This window comes from Drosophila mojavensis, unplaced genomic scaffold (assembly GCF_018153725.1).
Source record: "Drosophila mojavensis isolate 15081-1352.22 unplaced genomic scaffold, ASM1815372v1 contig_136, whole genome shotgun sequence".
Classification (NCBI taxonomy): Eukaryota; Metazoa; Arthropoda; class Insecta; order Diptera; family Drosophilidae; genus Drosophila; species Drosophila mojavensis.
The window spans coordinates 8,409,241-8,430,245 of NW_025318667.1; the positions used below are offsets into that span (position 1 = coordinate 8,409,241).

At 39.9% G+C, this 21,005-nt stretch overlaps 2 protein-coding genes and 1 long non-coding RNA gene across 8 annotated transcripts in view; 1 reads left to right on the forward strand and 2 right to left on the reverse strand.

The window, feature by feature from the left end:
• LOC6584987 (guanine nucleotide-releasing factor 2) overlaps window positions 1–8,214 on the reverse strand; it is a 29,903-nt gene extending 21,689 nt beyond the window's left edge. The window contains exon 1 of one of the 2 annotated variants that reach the window (XM_044011345.1): window positions 7,783–8,214. In XM_044011345.1, the coding sequence (XP_043867280.1) occupies window positions 7,783–7,831 (49 nt within the window). In that variant the 5' untranslated portion in view covers window positions 7,832–8,214. Of the gene's footprint in view, window positions 1–4,109; window positions 4,330–7,782 lie in introns of those variants that run through there. The other variant, XM_044011340.1, reaches the window with a different exon arrangement.
• A 543-nt stretch (window positions 8,215–8,757) lies between these two features.
• On the forward strand, window positions 8,758–19,345 carry LOC6584989 (coronin-7). Of its 5 annotated transcripts, none has more exons than XM_044011352.1 (15): window positions 8,758–8,977; window positions 12,500–13,083; window positions 13,152–13,338; window positions 13,406–13,962; window positions 14,028–14,180; window positions 14,749–15,321; window positions 15,875–16,055; window positions 16,139–16,215; window positions 16,570–16,602; window positions 16,693–16,865; window positions 16,930–17,838; window positions 17,908–18,253; window positions 18,432–18,567; window positions 18,779–18,873; window positions 18,935–19,345. In XM_044011352.1, exons 2-15 carry the CDS (start codon window positions 12,775–12,777, stop codon window positions 19,025–19,027), a joined length of 3,822 nt encoding a protein of 1,273 aa, XP_043867287.1. In that variant the 5' UTR covers window positions 8,758–8,977; window positions 12,500–12,774; the 3' UTR covers window positions 19,028–19,345. The 5 variants fall into 5 exon arrangements, with proteins under 5 accessions (XP_043867287.1, XP_043867288.1, XP_043867289.1 ...); XM_044011353.1 differs by having other exon boundaries at window positions 8,758–8,894; XM_044011354.1 differs by lacking the exon at window positions 16,570–16,602.
• Window positions 8,813–10,796, reverse strand: LOC122757831. Its single transcript, XR_006358004.1, has 2 exons — window positions 10,520–10,796; window positions 8,813–10,426 (listed from the first exon to the last, which is right to left on the reverse strand). It is a non-coding gene; the product is annotated as an uncharacterized LOC122757831 (long non-coding RNA).
• Window positions 19,346–21,005: the final 1,660 nt, after the last annotated feature.

Sequence of the window (21,005 nt, forward strand, 5' to 3'; positions counted from 1 at the left end):
AACAAAATAATAATAATATATGAATGCATAAAGCAAGTCAAGTCAAGTCAAGACAAGACAAGACTGAGACAAGCCCCAACACCGCCCCCTTGGCACAATCAACAAGTTGACAACGAGCAGGGAAAGCGCCGTGCCATACGTGACCAAGCGAACACCTAGTAATGTTATATACACACACATACATACATACATACCATACAAAGTTTATTCATATAGCAGCATAGTTATTCAGATTTCACTGGGTTCTCGATACCACAATCGTTTCATGCGAATATCTCATTTCATTCTTCTACTTCTTTTTACTTTTCTTGTTTATCTATTCATTCAATACGTTCGAATGCTGCGCGATTAACGCCGACTTTTTTCTGAGTAGATATTGTTAGGGAATATCCCTAAGCTATATATGAATTATATAAGTGTATTATTTAAACTAACTGTTGTACATACATATGTGGACAGAAGGCAATTTTAAATAATTAGGGAATATTTTTAATGAGAATTTTGTTTAGATCAAATTGGAGTTTCGTCAAATAATTGAGGGAATATCTCTTATCTATTAATTGGATTTTTAGTTAACTTTATTAAAGTTATAACTCTAAGCGCTGATAAAAATATAATTTTTAATGGAAAAATTTAAATTGAAATAAATGTGGAAGACCCCCAACTCCTTTGTATGAATCAATATCTTTAAATTATTTAAGAAACTTATTAAAAATAGTAAAAGGAATATCCGCAATACATTAAATATTACCTCCGCAACTCAAAGTAACCAAGTTAAAGCAAATCATTTATTCAGCTCATTTTTGTGGACTGAAAAGGTCAAATAGTTCAGCTCAGTGGGAACGGGCAAAGAATAATTCTAGGAAATCAAGCATTGATTTTAGCAAAATCAAATTTCCTTTGTCGCTTAGAATTCGCTTAAATGCGTATTTGAAATTGCTCTATGCTTTCCGATATATTTCGATTTAAGTCTCAAAGTAATATCCTCAATTGCATGCGAATTGCATACAAAACACAAATTTAATTTAACAAATATAAAGCGATTCACAGACGTATATATACGAATATATATACGTACATATATACGTACATATATGTGAATGATTTGTATGTTCCTTCCAAATGAAATCATCAAATAAATTTCATGCAAAATTCAAAAAAAAATAAAATGATGAGAGATACGAATTGGAAGGACGCATAGTACTACTCCCACCTGGAAATATATATACCTATATCTAACTATATATACACATATATATATATGTGTGTGGGAGAGCACATCTGTGTATCTATGATTTACGTATGCTTTTGTTCCCCCATGTAATTGAACTAGGAAAATTTGAAAATAAAAGCAGCAGCAAATTCACATTTCTAACGAATCGCAATGGAATTTCAGTTTACTTCTGTGCAAATTGAATCAACTCGGCTGATTAAACAAATTGAAAAACTTCGCTTAGTGCTTTAATTTCCGAGTATTCAACTCAACGGGTTTCCTTACTTGCATTTTACTCAAATTGATTAAAATTATATATAGTACATATATTCATAGGTAGTTCCGAGGAATTTCGCTACTTCAACTGTAATTGAAGTAACCAAATAGTGAACTTGAATTTGTCTGCACTTAAAGGACTTATTCAGGCGCACCTAATGGGTACAGTTGTTGCAGCCAACTGTAGTTAACATTGAAAATTTTATGGTATACAATTTGATATCGAGTATTTTCATCTCGCAACATGATGAAAATTGAGAATGAAAGAGTAAAGCAACACAATCATCCATCAGGGACGAGCGATGCCCGTCTGTCTGTCATGGAAATAACAACGGAATACCTATATTGTCTTACTAATTGGAACTACAAATCGCACTTGTTTCTTTTTTTTTTTTCCGTAGTACAAAACAGTTGAGCTTGCTAAGCTGTGGATGAGAAATACCCCTAATGAACTAATTGTTGTGCGCTTGTCGTTTCATCTGACCTTCGTACATACATACATATGGTATATACAGGTGAGCTGGAATTTCTGCAAACAGAATTCATCTGCCATTCCATGTCCCAACTGGACTACAGCTATAAACTAAAGATGGGCTCGGAAATTTAAAGTATATAGGGTATGTTCTAGTCAAGCACTTTTTACAAAAGCACTCTCACTTTTACTTCAGCAGCTGATGGTAGAAAAAACAAAGGCTCTATAGATAAATGTCTTCAATTGAAGTATAAAATTTATAGGGTATGTCTCCGCCAAGCACTTCCAGCAATAGCAATCACACTTTTATTTCAACCCTCAACGATGGAAAAAAGTAAAGCTCTATAAAATATATGGGGTATTTTTAGTCGAGCATTGCCAATAAAAGCATTTTCACTCTTGGCCTAGCATTTGAGTACAGCCAAATCAAAATCTCTATATACATATCTAAAGGTGAGCTGAAAATTCGACAGCATATAGGATATCTTATAGTCGAGCACTGCCAACAAAATCACTCTCACTCTTTCTTTAGCGTTCGGTGATAGCAAAAACTAAAAGTCCATTATACTTCATTTCAAACTATAGCAGCACTCAATTATGGATCGAACTGGCATTGAAAGACGTTAATAGAATTGATTCGTTGTGCGCTTTGTATTTGGTCTATACCCTATTTTAGCCCTGGCAGGCCCGGCCGAACGGCTTTGTTATTGCCTCTAAATGGATTGTCATTGTTGAGTGTCAACAGCAGCTTTTGCACTTTGCCATCATCAATATTTGCCAAAAAATTCGAATGAGTGAGTGAGTGGAGTGAGTGAGTGATGCTGAATGACAAACACATCAAAATGATTTGTCAAGATCATTCATTGATAACACAATATACTAGTTACATATGTACATACATAAATATTTATGAGACTGGCCGCATTAGAAAGCGCAGTGAAAGCAGCGAATGTTATCGATAATCGAACTGTTGTTACATTTTTTTTTTTTTTTTTTTTTAGATTGGAAACCAAACAAAAACCTTTATCTTAAACTTGCCTATAGATATATCTATTTGATCTACGCATTTATAATGCATTGAAGAGTGGGAGAAAAGTTGAATTTGCTTTCAATATCAACTATCGTTATCGATAACATTCACACAGCCAAATATAATATTATATATTGAGATGACAACTTCTTTTTGTTCAGAATATGCCTATAATTTACTGCCCCATAAATGTACACACTTTTATATTTCTAACTTATAGAAATTTGTTTGAAAATAGTTTCCTTCAGTTTGAACTTTCTCCCTTATCCATAAAGAACCGCACAATCACAATCACACACACACACAGATACACACAATTACCAATTGCCAATTGTTATAAATTTTTATTGAGACAGCATCCGGTTCCACTTCCAGCCGATTGAGCCGATTATCACAAAGGTTTGCCCTGCTCATTCAGCTGTGAGTGCAAAACAAATTGATCAATTGAGCGAGTCCGCCCTAAGCCCCACCCACTTCAGCGACAATTCCGATAGCAAATACTTATGGAATGCTCATGCAATGTATCTATCTCATGCTCTCTGGCATTTGAGGCTATTACAATATTGTTGAGAGCCGTGTTAGGCCCATAGAGATATTCATATATATGCATGTATATTGATATATGGTTGATGCGATAATTGACATAAAAACTTGCGTAGATCTATAAGATAATACTTGTAAAGCTCGTATTGCAATATAGTATAGTCATATACAATACAAATATATATTCATAAAATATTCTCCATTACAATTAATCAATAATTGAATTGTTAATCAAATTTCATCTTGCTCTACGTGAATTTTTTATCTGATATAATATTTATATACATCATTATTTACGATAAATTACAGTGATCGATAACCATTATAATTCTCTACTTATCTCATCTTACCCCTTTTAAGCCCAATTTTCTTAATAAGTAATTAATTAATTAACAATTCAAGTTAAATGCAGTTCGACGTCTATCGTACGCAATAATTACATTCTTATCTATGGGCACACTTATCGATCCGCAGCTGTCAAGGTCAAAGTTATTCCAACTTATCAATTAACGCCCACATACACACACATACGCACGGGCTCTGGTACGTACATTCCTTCATTTATTGATACATACGCATGCTGACAGTTCCGTTAGTCCGCTGCTCGTGCGCTGCCTTTGCCTCTGCCTCTGCCTCAGTCGCTGGCAACGCGTCATCAGCGCTGGCAGCGCGATTGAACGGACGCGGCTTGCGCTTTTGAAAGCGCAGGCGCAGCTCGGTGTTTAGAACGCGCATCGATGCACGATCCAATTCAAATGTAACAAATGGATTTTTTTTTTAAATTTATTTTTTTTTTTTTTTTTTTTTTTTTTTTGCAGCACTAGAGATGAGTAAACGATTTGCAATCGACTATCGGCACTAATTCACTTTGCACATTCCCAAGCAGAACAAAAACAAAAAGTAATACAAAATCGCTTAAAGAAGAGCAAGAAGCTCAAGTAAATCACGCAGCAGCCGCGAAGCAAATTATTGATGCGACATCTGAGGATCAGCAGCGGCACCCGGGGGTGGTCGGTTACCCTACCCCTAACTACAATCGGATGATATCATCACGGGGCGAGGTTGAGTGCGCGTTTACTTTATTTTAATTTGCTACGGCTATTTTTTTTTTTTTTTTTTTTTTTTGCGGTGTAGTTTGTAAATATATATATTTCGCGTGAGTCTAACTGAATTGACTTGACTGACTGTCTGTCTGTCTGTTTACTAACTAACTGAGCAGCAGAGCTGTGGAGCTGCGAGCGTGTTGAGTGAGCGAGCGCCAGTCAACGTCGCCGTCGCCGTCACCGTCGCTGCTGCTGCTGCCGCTTTTTACAATCTAATCGCGCGGCCAATAGGCGGCCATACGGCCCGCTGAGCAGCAGCAACAACAACAACAACGACATTTGCACTTTCAATGAACTGCTCTCTTTTGCCCTATACATATGTGTGTGTGTGTGTGTGAATGATGCGACGCTTTGTTGTCTTTACTGCAGTAGCTGGTGTTGTTATGCCTATTGTCTGTATACCCTGTACTCAGAAATATCTAAGGTATACAGCTTGAGTGAATGCAATAAAAAGCTTAACAGATCATCTGCTCGAGCAATTGCTTAAGTTCTCCACTTAACACATTTTGTTTAGATTATTCTTAAATGGGTTTGAAACTTGATAATGTTTTATAACATTTACTGCAATAGCTGCTGGTGTTAGGGTATACAACTTGAGCCTAAAAGTGTAATAGAAAACTCCACAGATCATCTGTCCGAGCAATTGCTTAAGTTCCACATTTCATCGCACTTTGCAACACTAGAAGTTTGTTTAGATATTTATTTCGATTATTTGTAATGCCATTTAAAACAATTTCAGTTAGATGTTTAGATCAATAACTATTATCGTTAACTACATGAAAAGCTATTCAGTTTTCAAGATCAAGTTACGCCAACAACCTACGATAAACACTCACATATCAATTAATTTTGGAAAACTTGCAACTATTCGAAAGTCACATATAGTTTTGGAAAACGATTCAGAACCAAAGGGCAACAGCTATTTTTAGCACTATTTAACACTGGCGAACAGCGTATTGATCAGCGCTTAACATTTTGCTGTCGCCTTTGTCGCCACATTATCAAACAGAGTTCTTATCAAATCAAAAACAAAAACAACAACAACAACAACAAAATAATAATAAAAATAATAAAAAAGTAAAGTAAACTACTTACTTTTTGCAAGCCGCGCGCTGCGACGGCTGCTAACGTCTGAGACTTTGCACGGACAACAAACAATAAAAGGGAGAAATGCGCCGCAAAAACTGACTCGGCCAAAAAGCTCGAAGGCCGAAAGTCGAAAGCCCAAAAGTATGAAAGCTTACTTACAGTTAACTTACCCAGGCAAGCGGCAACAAACCCTGCAAGGGAGGTTTGGAGCTCATTTCTATGTATGTGCATATCCCCCTGCGTCTGTGTGTGTGTGTGTTTATAAGATGTTGCTTATCTATCGATAACTTTGTGACTTGATTAATGGTAATTGCTGGTAGAGTTGAAAAGCTTTTTTGTTTCTATTTTGAGCGCATGCTAGGCTCAGCTTGAAGGGGGCGGCCGGCGGGTCGTTAGCTATCAACAATTGGCCTTTTCGTTGTTTTTTTTTTTGTTAGCTGCAACCGGAATATCCCTAATGACCTTGGACATTTTGGACAGTTGTTGCTGTGTGCGTGTGTTTGTGCGCGTAGGTGGGAGAGTGGGCGGCTGGCTGGTTGGTTATTTGGCTTGTCCTATCGCGCTTTTATCACTTAACTGATAAGCTTTTGATATAACATTAAAGCATGTAAATGTGTTTGACTTAGCCGCTCGCAATTTGTGTAAATAATCTGGCAACATTAGCTGGGCAGCTGTGCGTGACCTTCAACTCATACCAGGCGAGGTAACGTTGCCGGCTCATTGAATATTTGCATTAGAGATGAGTGCGGGTTGGCTTTGACATATGTACATGACAAACACATGTACAAATACATAAATACATACATACATATATGTATATATGTACATATTATGTATGAGTAAATAAGTACAGGTTTTTATTATTTTTATTTTTACCGATATTTTAAATAATTTGTATTATACATATATAACTGCAGACATTTTGTATACCCTATTTAACTACTAAATACTAAATCTATTTAATTTTTTTTTTTATTATTAATTTCTACTTAGCTAATATTTTCCACATTTAAATTTAATTTTCGTGAAATTCGAATTTTCGTGTCACGCACATCGCCCATCAGTGCTCATCTCTGTCACCTGCCAATTAGATGTAATTGACCCAGGTCAAAACTTGCCGAAACATTAAACTGTTAAACGGTTAAACTGCTTTGGATTGCTCAATTTTCTATCGGTTTAATAAGTTCGCCGTTAGCTGCAAAAGCTCTGGCCCTTTAGCCGTTTAACTAGAAATCTAACCAACTTTCATATGCATTCTCAAATGCAGCTTGATTCTGCGAATCAAATTCTGTAATATCCTTCAAGTGAATTCGAATGGGCAACTAAACGCGCGTCATAGAAAGCAAATGCTAGGGGCGCTATGAATGTGAGAGCGAGAGCGAGACGGAGAGACAAACAAAATTGAGAAAAATGGAAGAAGTATTAAAATAAAATGCAGCCTAAGGAGTTCCTGGAGGTGGGCGGCGACGGCGTCAGAAGCCAACAGGCGGCTTGCTCTGGGCGTGTTCCGTTGCGTTGCACATACATACACATCTATATATACATATGTATATATGTGCATACATGTACAGAAGCACACTCACATACAGATGCGGATGTACGCACACAGGCATATTTCGTGGGCTACTTCAGTCTTAACACTTTGCGAGGCGCAGGCACTAAAAATAGACTTGTTGATAAACCAACGGCATAAACCGAATGCACATTTTGGGCCAACGAAGACGTTAATGTGTGTTTGTGAGTGTGGGTGGGCAGAGTCAACGGGAATTAAAAAACAGGATTGTAGCTTTTGTCTAACTGTTGTTGTTGTTGTTGTTATTGTGCGTGCTTATTGTGAATCATTTGCAGGAATTAACAAGCTCAGCAGCATGCACACACACATATGTACATACACATGTATACACACATGCATATGCTGCTGATGCCGCCGGGTTATGTGTATATACATACACATACATATATAAATAAAGTTAATCTGTTGTTGCAGGTGTTGGTCATGGGAATAACAAAAACTTAAGGCTCTATAAATATTCCTTATCTCGTTTTTTTAACTCACCTATTTTATTCAAGAGGCTCATTTTGTTTTCCTTAGCTGGTGACAGCATTGAATTTGTTTTGTTGTATTTTGCTGATGCCGCTTCTGGTGCTGCTCCTGGTGCTGGGGCTGGCCAGCGGCGCGCCGTGTCGTTGCCTTCTGCAGCCGCACACCGAAATTATACGCATACGCACACATACACATACGAAGAATTACAATCACATACACTTGGCACACACGCACACCCGCAAAGCACAAGCGCTCGCGTCTTACGTTACTTTCACGTTATCACAATGCGTAATTGCGCTGAGTCGCGTTCAGGTTGTACATTAACTTTGACATTGCAAAGCAATCAACTTAATTCAACTTCATTTAATAAATAACAAAAAAAAAATAATACAGTTTGCTGCAGCAGTTAGAGCAGCAAAGCAATCGATGGCACTATCGTTACGTTACTATCGATACATAATTGACAGGGCATCTCAATCATTATTCCACTGTAGCCCTGTAATTGCGACTTATCGCAGTGCCAGACGACCACGACTAGTATGGTCACACTGCCGAACAGATTTTTAGTACATTGTTCAAGAAAGAATTTCACCATAGCCATTGAAAATATTTCCATTACATAGTCTAGTTTGGAAGCTTTAAAATCCTTCACCTGATAAATATAGTACACGTTAAGCAGTAGGTGAGAATGTTCTGTCAGTTATCGTAAAAAACATATCGATGAGCCTGATGAAACCGATTACATTTGTACACAGTGGAATGCATTTAGAAGTAACAATGTATAAATTATGATTTTCTGAAAAACAAATCATCAAAATTTAAGTTTTGGAACAGAAACTAAATTAGTGTATACCGATCCATTTAGCTTCTTATTCCAAAGTTTTTTCGCGCCATCGTTCATCGTGTCACGAGTTGATGGGTAAGCTCACCACTTGCTAATCGGTAATCGACAAGAAATCGATACATCGATGCACATAACAAAAATAACATCGACTCATCGATGTCTGTGTGAAACAGCGGGCAATACAGCACCGAAAAAAGCCGATGCAACATTTTTTATACAAAAATTAAAAGAAATTGTGCAGTTGCGGGATATTGGTCGAAAGGGCGTGCCAAATAAAATTGTGAGTGTTAAAGTGTTTAATGTGCTGTGATTCATTTTATTATTGCAAATGCAATTGCATTGTTCAATTATAGTCCACCCTGCGTAAGTGAGTCTGTGTGTGCAACATTTCAATTTTTGCATGTTTCCTGTATGTGTTTGAGTGTGTGTGTGAGAGTGCGAGTATGAGTGTATGAGTGTACGTGTATATGAATCGGGTGCAAAACTGCTCCTTTGTTTGCCCAGAACGCAGCGTCGGCTGCGCTGTTCTTGTTCCTCCTTCTTGTTTTTGTAGTTGTAGTGTCGCTCCCAGCGGCGCCAGTGCTAAAAAGGGTGTGTGCCGGCTGAACACAACAACAACAAACAAGTCAGTGGAAAACCAGAAGCAGCGGCTCCTTTTACATTCACATCCGTTTTGTGTTTTTTTTTTTTTTTTTTTTTTTGTGCTGTGCATAAACAACGCCTAATTAATTGCACGCATTTGGCACAGTATACAAAAAAAAAATAGTAACAAGCATTAAGTGCATGACAAACGCAGTAAGAAAAATGTCAATAAATGCATATGCAACAACAAACACGTAACGGAACCACCACCAGGAGGCCACTTGTGCCTTATACCCCGCCCGCTCTTTCCCTGCTCTCAATCCAGCTTACTATCTAGCTCTCTCACTCTAACTGCTTGCGCTTTGTGTAGTGGTGGGAAGCAGCAAAAAAGGAAGAAGAAAAAAAAACAGTAAAACAGTAGCTCAAAGCGTTGCCGGCTTACCGGTGCCGGTGTTGCCACCCACCCCCAACAAAGTTTCTTACGGTTGCACCCGCTCACACGAACACCCACACAAATACACACCCTGTGTAGCCATAACGAGAGAGACCCCCAGACGCACACACACACACGCGCAGCTTCACTCTGTCGCGCTCACTCGTTAACACTCTCTCTCTCGCAACTGCAGCACGGATGCTGCCGCTAATGTTGTCTCCCGCTGTCTGCTACGGCTGCTGATACTGCTGTTGTTGCTGCTCTCCTGCAGGTTGCAATGCATTGCTCTGTGCACTTGTTTCTGCTTCATTTCCAATTCCCTTTTTCGCCAATGTCCGTCGCCATCGCCGCTGCTGCCACCCAACTTCCGCTCAGTTGCGCGCAGTTTTCTTTTTCTATATATTTCTAAATCACTTGACCCGATTACCTGGTGGCTGGCTGCACCACCGCCATCACCACCACCACCATCTGCACCACCAACAGCAGCCAGCTAGCCAGCTAGCCAGCCATCCAGTCCAGCAGACTGGCAGCGTCAACAGCCAATGATGGTCATTTGTTTTGCCGCTTTCTAACGAACCAGTTGAATTTGCGCACGCGTCGTCAAGTGAGCGCAACTGTGTCTCTTCTTCTGCTACTTCTTCTCGCTGTAGTTGTTGTTGTCGCTGCTGCTGCTGCTACCGCTGTTGCGGCGTTTGTCAATACATTTAGCTCCAGTTGCCGTCTGCCTGTTATTGTTGATGTTGTTGTACATTGCTAGCCCCGCTGGCTGCACTTGAAATTAACCGCTAGTTGCGGCTCTGTGCAAATACACACAAATACAAAGTGGAAAGAAAACACACAAAAATCGCAAATAAATAACAATAAAAAAAGAAGAATATAAATTCAATTACCAGAGAAAAGTGCTCGATCAACTATTTGGAGGCACTTGCTGAGATTTGAACCCCAAAACTTTTGCAATTCCATTTGAATGTCGAGTGTGAGTGTGAGTGTGTACGTGTACGTGTATGTGTGTGTCAGTGACAAACACTCAAAGACAGGCAAACTGTCTCGCCTTTAGAGTGGACCATAATTAAGCAACCTTGAAAGACAAAGGACAAAATATAAAAAATCAGAAAAAATTAATAATTAAATCAAATAAGTGCAGTTATTAAAAATATATTTATTTATATACAGTGCTTGAAAAAAACAAAAACTTTGAACAAAGTCCACTTTGATATATATTTTTTATGTTTGTGTTCTACCAAGTGTCGCAAATATAACGGAAAAAAAAGATTCGGTTTCTTCCTGCTTAGACATAGACTGAAATAAGTGTTTATAGACAGATGTGATAAATTAAAACGATAATTTTACAATTAAATCGTTGAAAGTCTTATAATAGAGCAATTTGTATATTTAATATTATTATAAATAAATGTGCTCATAAAAATCCGTTTAAGCAGTGTATTTAGGGTTATTTACATACTTATAGGCCTAAATATAATGAATATATATAATGAATGTCTATAATGAATTTTGATCATATCTGTTCTTTTATGTTATATTCCACAATATTCGTAATGTCATGAATCATGCGCAAATTTCGATAGAGCTCTTAGTTCTTAATGTCTTCAGCTTGCGTATGAATCATGATTTAACTATTATTGCTGAAAGGCGATTAGTAGTTAGTAACAGCTAGAGATAGAGTCAGAATTTAAGTGGAACTAAAAGCAGAGCTTAATTTATGAAGGGCAGTTAAGGTAATTGCAATGAGCCATTCAAAAACACACGCACACACACACATTCTGGTCTAGGCTTTTAATGAGGCGTGGCACTTGTTTATAAAAGGCGCTTACAAGTGGCCAACACCTAGATTACCACAATTTGTATGCATGGAAAGCTAAAGCGGAAAAAGGACAAGGCATGCACACACACACACCCATATACGTGTATGCACACTCATATGTACATATGTATGTGTGTATGCTTTAAGCCTATCCGGCATCTCTGTGGCAATCGGCATTTGGCATTCTCCTCGCATCGCAGACGCAAACGCAATTGTTGCTGCTGCTTTTTTTTTTTTTTTTTGTGCTTTCTCTTTTTATGCGATAAACAAGGCGCACACACATATATATGTATATATCTATATATGCATGCACACTTAGAGTGTGCAAGTCCTCAATAATTATAGCCAAGTGCAGCAGCAACAACAACAACAACAACAACAACATTAGCAGACAGACGAGTCCAAGTCCCAGTTGTCCATTTCCATTTTTCCATTCTTGCCGCACTTCAAGTTTCTGTGTATGGGCTGTTGCTTGTGCTATTGTTGTTGTTGCTCATCTGACATATTGTGTGAGTAATGCGACTCAAGTGTGGGCGTGCCAGGCAGTCATCAGGCAGCAACATCATATCACACAACAGCTTATCAATTGATATGTGTGTGCGCCTGTTTGTGCGTTGCGCTGCGTGCGGGTGCTGCCGGACTTTGATCGAAAAGCAGCTAGTTTAGCTTGAAAAACTCTAAATTCTTTTCTGGTTTGGCCTTAAAGCTAAGAATTGTCTGATTTACATGCAGCAAGCGCTCGCTAAGTGAAACTTTATGTTTATTTAGCAAAAGAGAAATTTTGTTTTTTTGAATGTAATTGATGTACTGCTGCTGCCATAATATAGAGCACTTCATTTAAATTTATATATAACTGTGTTCAACTTAAAAAATAAATACAAACAACAAACACCTCATACACAACTCCCGCTAGGAGCCGTGCCATCGCCTGGCTGCACTGACAGGGTGATTCATGTGGGGTGTACGGCTGCAGAAGTGGCCGGCTTCGATAACTTAAGTTAGCAATAATCATAATAATAATAATAGAATTTCATGTTTGTAATTGTAGCCGTGCGGACCGCAGTCGAACATACATATAAATAAATAACAATTGCAACAGAAAATATCAAATTGGCAAGACGAAAAGAAATAGAAAAAAAAGAAAGAAAGAGGAGAGAACTAAGCCAAGCCACCAGTGAGCGAATTGTGCGGAACTCGTCTTCTCGAATTGGAAAAGTGAGACATCGCTAACGGTAGCAGCGAATCAAACAGACCAACTGCAATCGCCACACACGCACGCATACCTGCAGCACACACACATACACACTCACACAGACACACAGAATGGCCTGGCGCTTTAAGGCTTCCAAGTATAAAAATGCCGCGCCCATTGTCCCAAAAGCGGAGGCTTGCGTACGCGAAATATGCGTGGGCAGCTATCAAACCTATGGCAATAATATTGCCGCATCCGCTGCCTTCATGGCCTTCAATTGGGAGCATAGCGGCTCCAGTGTTGCTGTCCTGCCGCTCGATGATTGCGGACGCAAAAGCAAGACAATGCCATTGCTGCATGGCCATACGGACACAGTGACAGACTTGAAATTCTCACCCTTTCATGATGGACTATTGGCAACGGCATCGCAGGATTGCCTGGTGAGTGGAAGATCGATCTATTTGAGACGAAAGTCTCACTCAACTATCGAATATTTTAACACTTGCAGGTCAAAATCTGGCACATACCCGAAAAAGGACTCGAACAATCGCTCTCTGACCCGGAGGCTGTATTCTCACATAAGCAGCGCCGCGTAGAGACCGTCGGCTTTCATCCCACAGCCGATGGTCTAATGTACTCGACAGCGGCTGGCTGTGTGGCGCTCTTCGATATTGCGGCCCAAAAGGAAATCTTCTGTGAGTAGCACAAAACTTGGGCATTCGAATTGTAACTGTAGCTAATTGACACGTGCTTCTCTCCCAGCTAACAATGAACATCCCGAGGTAATTCAATCCGCCAGCTGGCGAGAGGATGGCACCGTCCTGGCCACCAGCTGCAAGGATAAGTGTGTGCGCATCTTTGATCCACGTGCCGCCGGCTCGCCCATACAAATGGTGGCTGAGTCGCATCAGAGCATTAAGGACTCGCGTGTCGTCTGGCTGGGCAACCAGTCGCGCATCTTGACCACCGGCTTCGATGCGGCCCGTTTGCGTCAAGTGATCATCCGCGATATACGCAACTTCAATACGCCCGAAAAGACACTGGAGCTGGACTGCTCGACGGGCATATTGATGCCACTGTTCGATCCCGATACGAACATGCTCTTCCTGGCTGGCAAGGGTGATACGACCATCAACTATCTGGAGATCACAGACAAGGATCCCTATCTTATCGAAGGACTTCGGCATACCGGCGAACAAACCAAAGGCGCCTGCCTGGTGCCCAAGCGTGCCCTCAAAGTGATGGAGGCTGAGGTAAATCGTGTGCTTCAGCTTACCTCCAACATGGTCATACCCATTATGTACCAGGTGCCACGCAAAGTAAGAGACGAAAAATCATATAAAAAATTATAATCCTGTTTAATGTGTGAAACATATCCTTATAGACCTATCGCGATTTCCATGCGGATTTATATCCGGAAACAACGGGCTATAAGACGGAGCTAATTGCCAGCGAGTGGCTAAATGGCACCAATCAGGCAGTGCCCAAAATGAATTTGGACCCAGCGAAACGCGAGCATGGCGATGAGCCCATTATCGTAAGTATAAATATATATACATATGTATTTATATGCATATATATAGAAATCATCAAGCTTAAAGAGTTTGAGTTATTGCTTCTGGGGTACTGCGTACAGTCGTATACGTCGTACACATATGTATGTATATATAGGCTTATCGTTAAGTATAAAGAACAACTATAGAATTTGGGAATTTGATAAGATTGGGCGCTAGGCAAATAATATGAATTAGTGAAATATCAAATTTAAACTCTAGAAAATCTAAATAAATGACAACAAACAGCTAGGCTATACTCTATATGTATTTATGTTGGAAGAATACGTGCTTATATAGTTGGTATGGAATAAATCCATTGTGATTGTAAGAATATAGTTGTTTAAGAATATACTCACTAAAGTCATATATGTTTAATTAAATAAGTTAAGCAACTTAAGTTAATGTGGAACGTAAGTGGAACCTAAGCAGAAATGTGAAATATCGAATGCATATGCATAAGGTAATCACAGTTGTGTGAATAGAACTCTACAGTAACTCAATATACAATATATAACATATATATATATATATATACACACACACACATAGATACATCGTGGCAATTTGAGCGATTTCGTTAAGAATCTTGAGAACCTGAAGGCCAAGGGCAAGACTCAGAATCAACATCAAAAGCCCGCCACCACATCGATGGCCAAGCGCAACGACAATGAGCATTTCGTGATGCTGCGCAAGTGCAACAATGGTGAGGAGAGGAATGGCAATGGGAACGCCGGCGACTGCAATGAGAAGCGCCTGCATCAGGCCAAAGTGCAGCCAAAGGAGGAGTGCAGCCTGAACCAGAGCGAGCTAATACGCAAATTCGAGGCCAAATACAAGACAGACTCCGAGAAGGATCAGCAGGCACAGCAGCTGCACCACCATCTGGATGACAAGGACTCGCCCACTGAGCACTCGACGGGCAGCAGTGAGGAGGCCTCCTCATCGGCTGCACTGGACACCAATTCGCCAAGCGGCAGCCACTCGCCGCCGAAGCCGATGCCGCGCACCTCGCGCAACAATTCGCTGCCGGAGTCAACAACGCCACAGTCGGGCAGCGGCGGCGATTCAGAGTGCAACACGCCACGCCCACGGCCACGCACAACTGCAGCAGCCGCCTACAAGGTGCCACAGTGAAGCCTCAAAGTCAAGATTTGTTCAGTTTTATTTGTATTATTTTTTGTATTTGTAGCATTTATTTATTTCAAGAAAAATGCTTAGTTTTAATGATCTGTATTGTTAAATTTCACAATTTTTAAATTTTAATTTTTTAATTTTAATTTAATTTAATTTTTTAGATATAGATTTATTAGATTTGTTGTATTTTTGTAATATGTTTGTGTACTGTTTTTTTTTTTAGACATTTCATTGCATTGTTTCAGTTATAGAGAGTGAAATATTTTTTTTCAGCTGTTGCATAATTTTGTTTAATTAATTAATTTTGTAATTTTAGTATTATATTATTTTTATATAATTTTTGCTACATTTTGTGTATATTATTTTAGGTGTTTCAATCTAATGTTTTAGTTATAGAGCGTAGAATATTTTCTTCTCAGCTGTTTTATTTTTATAGCTTTTCAGCTTGATTTTTTTTAAATTTTTGTAATTTATGTAATTTTTATTCAAGCTTTTCTTATTTTATTTCCTGTTCTTAACTCAAATTTGCTTTGTTTCACAGCCACGGCTTGGCCCGAAGCCCTTCTCTAGCAACACGGGCGACGTGTCCTTCGATAAGGTGTTTGCCGTGCCCGTTGCGCCGGGCTCCCATGAGAATATATCAACGGTTGGACAGGATAATTGCGGTGATGCGCCAGCAGGTGGCAGCAAGCCTGATCTCATTGTAGAAATCGAAATTCAAAGTAAGTCAAACAGTGCAGAGTGAAGAGTGCAGCAAATGACTAATCTCTCCGTCTCTCTCTCTCTCTCTCTCACTCTCTTTTAGAGAGCGAACCAAATGTGGCCGGCAACGGCAATGGAAATGGCGTGCAGAAGTCATTAACAACATCGGAGCGTCGCAAGGTAATTTACAGAGATATATTTATATATGTATATATATGTAAATGTGTATATTAGTTAGTATTGTCTTTTATGCTTACGGCCACACTTGAGTAATCTTTTCAACTCTTGACCTCTCTTACATGCCTGTGCCAAAATTCGTTTCTACTCTCGTTTACTATTTTGTATTAACAAACAACAACAAACATATGAACAATAATATCGAACAACAATTAAAACATGTTACCTGCTATAACTAACAACCCAAAACTACTCCCGCACCTGTGTACTTCTACTGTGCTACTTTCTACTACTTGCCTACCTAAATCCGAACTGCAACAACAAACAACAAACAACCTACAACCACAACAACTTTAGTCTTCGGCTGACGATGATGAATCATCAGATAAGGTCTGCAAAAGGATTTATTTCAATTGTTACTTCGAATCTCAGATTTTTGCTCACACTTCAAATATTTTTTATCCAATCATTTGTATTTAGATATTCGAACAGAACTCGGAATCGTCGGAGAACTCAACGGAGGGCGAAGATCGCACCGATGCCGATTTGCGACGCTTCTCAGCGGTGCGCAGCAGCATTGCCGAGCGACGTCGCGTCTACGAGAGTCGATCCAAAAGCCAGGTGGATGAGAAGGCGCAATCCCCAGTGCCGCTGTGAGTAGCTTTTGCCGAAATTCTCAATATTTCATTCAAATTGAAATTGAATCTTCGTCTTTAGGCGCCGCGAGAGCTCCAAGGTGGAGCCACTGAAGCCCAGCCAGCAGCTGGGCGGCAATAGCAATGTTATTCCGGCGAGCGGCATCGAGAACAAACGCATCTCGGTGCCCGAGGGCAAACTATTGGAGGAGCATCGCGGAAAGAAGTCGGCTATGGAGGCGGCGTTCAGTGCTGCATCCATAAAGCGCACCTCCACCGTCTTCGGCAAGGTGTCCAAGTTTCGTCACTTGAAGGGCACGCCCGGCCACAAGTCCACACACATTGAGAATTTGCGAAATTTGAGCCGTCAGATACCGGGCGAATGCAATGGCTTCCATGCCAATCACGAACGGGTTGCTGTCCCGCTCGCCGGGCCGGGCGGCAAAATTGCCATATTCGAGCTAAGTCGCCCTGGCCGATTGCCGGACGGAGTCATCCCGTCGCTGGTGAATGGCAGCAATGTAATGGACTTCCAATGGGATCCGTTTGATGCACAGCGTCTGGCGGTGGCCTGCGACGATGGCATTGTCAAATTGTGGCGTATCGATGAGGGCGGCCTGACTGAGCCAACGAATGAGCCGCAAGGCGAACTGACAGCACATTTGGATAAAATCTATTTCATACGCTTTCATCCGCTCGCCGCGGATGTGCTGCTGACAGCCAGCTATGATATGACCATCAAGCTCTGGGATTTGCGCACCATGACCGAGAAGTGCACCCTCACCGGTCACACGGATCAGATATTCGACTTCGCCTGGAGTCCGTGCGGCAAGCTGGGCGCCAGCGTTTGCAAGGATGGCAAAATACGCGTCTACAATCCACGCAAGTCCGAGACACCGATACGCGAGGGCAACGGCCCAGTGGGCACGCGCGGGGCACGCATCACCTGGGCACTCGAGGGCCACTACATTGTCTGCACCGGATTCGACAAGTGGGTGGAACCAGAGCGATAACTGTTATACGTGTATATATATGTATATATTTTGGTATATTCTTACAGGGTATCGGAACGTCAGATAAGCGTGTACAATGCACAAAAGCTGAGTGCACCGCTAAATACGGCCAGTTTGGATGTGTCGCCATCAATACTGATACCCTTTTACGATGAGGATAGCTCCACGCTGTTTGTCACCGGCAAGGGCGACTCGACCATCTACTGCTATGAGATAACCGACGAGGAGCCATATATATGCCCGCTGTCCCACCATCGTTGCTCCTCGCTGCACCAGGGCCTCAGTTTCCTGACCAAGAATCACTGCGATGTGGCCAGCGTGGAGTTCTCCAAGGCGTATAGGCTGACAAATACAACCATTGAGCCGCTTAGCTTTACGGTGCCACGCATTAAGGTAACTAGAACACTGGCTAGGCTGTGCAGTGTAATTACACTGTACAACATAAATGTGAAACAAAGCAAGAGATTTCGGTCTCGATGTAGATCTCCAATTGTAACATTTAGTTATACATTTACATACTATATATTATATACCCTATATATACGATATTTATATGCTTCTTGTTTTGTAGAGTGAACTATTCCAAGATGATTTGTTTCCACCCACGCGCGTCACATGGAGCGCCACGTTGTCTGCAGAGGATTGGTTTGCGTGCAACGACAAGAGCGCAGCTAAAGTCAGCCTCAAGCCGGAGGGCATGGATACACGTAAGTGATTGTCCGCTCTCTCATTCTCTCTCCCTCTCTCACTCTTCCTCTGCTAACAACTCCTCTCCTTCTCTCTGCTAGCTGAACATAAACTTCTTAATCTACTCTCTTTTCTGCACTTCCCCTTCATCGCTCTCCCTGTCTCTTTCTCTCATTCGCTTAGTCTCTTCCTACACAGTGAGACTTATGCACTTCTCTTCATTCTTTTCAGTGTCCTCCATACAGCAAGTGCCAGCGCCAGTCAAGAAACCGGAGCACACGCAGTTCGGCAACAAATCTGAATATGAGACCAACAAACAACAGGAGGTGAGTGCTCTAGCGCTCTCTCATTCACACGCTCTCTCTATCTTTGTCTTTTACCTTGCAGATCCAAAAGTCGGTGAGCGCGCGTATGGAATACAACACAAAGTTGGAGCAGGATGACATGGAAGGTGTCGATGAGAACGAATGGCAGGAGTAGCCTCTGCGCATTGCATACACATAAGATATATTATTAAATATACACTCATAGATAAGTTCGACGCGTATATATGAATATACGATGCATAATTACGCGTATATATATACAATGACATACAGACACAGACACAAATACACACAGACACACACACACACACACTCACGCTGACATACAGGACCCGGCTAGGATAACAAGTTTAGGCAATTCGCGAGCTTTGCTTGTAGATTTCTATCTTAATTTTGCTTAACTGCTCGGTGCTGTTAGAACTTAGAGAGCGATAGAAAGAAAGAGTGAGAGTGAGAGAGAGAGAGAGAGAGAGAAAGAAAGATATATAATTATGCACTGCTAACTGGTTGTGTGCCAATATACCCGCAGTTACCCTGTACCCGTTTATATATACCCAACTGCAGTTGCTCAATCAAATTGCCAAATTACAAATGTTAAGGCAGATGATTCATTTTATTTATATTTTGTTTAATATTTTGTTTGCATTGTATTTGTGCTTGTATTTGTTTTCCTTACACAGACAAACCTGTGTATAGATATATGTATATGCATACATATTTATTTATTTATATATATATATATATGTGTGTGTTTTTTTGTGTTTATTTAGGTAGTTAGTCGAAATTAGTTAAGCGTATTTTACATATACACATTTTTAATATATATATATATACATATATATTATATTTTTACAATTATGACTTTCGATAGATTTTCGATTCGATTATACATATGTATAGAAGTATATATATATATACATACGTATGTATAAGTTCGTGGCCATATATGCTGTTGATAATGATATAAAGTAGGAGACGAAAGTTAGTGACAAGATTTTATATTACATGAACTACATGTATAGTTTTTTAGTTTTTTGTTTTTGTTTTATGTTTTTTTTTTTTACCTCTCAGTTAATTTCAAGTGTGCTCTCTATATATTATATTGATGCAGATATATATATATCTATATGTTTATCTACATCAATAAGTTTTCGTTAGTAAATTGCTTTGCATTAATTCTCTCTCGCTTTGGCACATGCGAAGCAGTTCAGCCGGGCCCAACACACACACACACACACAGTCTCACATTACATCACACATATATACCCACAGAGACACATATAAACCTTCTTTACATTATGTATTTCAAAGCATATTTAGAGGACATTTTTTGAAACAATTCGCTTTTTTGACAGACGTTTTCTTTGGTTCGTTATCCTGAACCCATTAGAAATGGGTGCAAAGGGTATACTTTGTATGTAGCAAAAGCAGGCGGGGCTGAACCCTTGAATATAGATATATATATATATAGATTGCCTGATCAATCAAGCTATATCTGATAGGCAAACTTGCTTTAATTACACAGTTTATGAATTTAGCGCATTTCCCTCAGATCTCTTCAAGATAAAAGATAAAACTCATTTCCCACAGCAGCAGATTTCGCTATCATATTCATATTTAAAAATTTCATTCAGATCTTGTATCGAGAAACCAAGTTTAAACAGGGATACAGAGCAAGTACAGTTGCTGCAGAAAGTCTAAGTCCGACATGAGTGAGTCAGCAGCAGCTCGGCTCGGGATTCAGGGTTCAGGGTATACACAAGTCGGATACTGCCGACTGAAGCAATTTTACTCGTCTGTTTGTGGATTCCGTTCTTCTAGTCTTCCTTTTTGTGCGACAGTAAAACGTGATCATGACACATAGAGAACAAAAACAAGAACAAGAACAAGAGCAACATGAAGAAGAAGCAGAAGGATAATATATAGACTGTACTAAACACTGAGACGTTTAATGCGTAAGTCAATCAAGCGAGTATTTTGTTAACTTACAACATAAAAACTAAGCGTAAAATGATCAATAAAACGAAAGAGAAAGACAAAAGACGAAATAAATCAAATCAAATCAAATATGTAACGCCAGATCAAAAGACAAATCTATTGATAAAAACAAAAGTGAAAATGAAACAATTCCA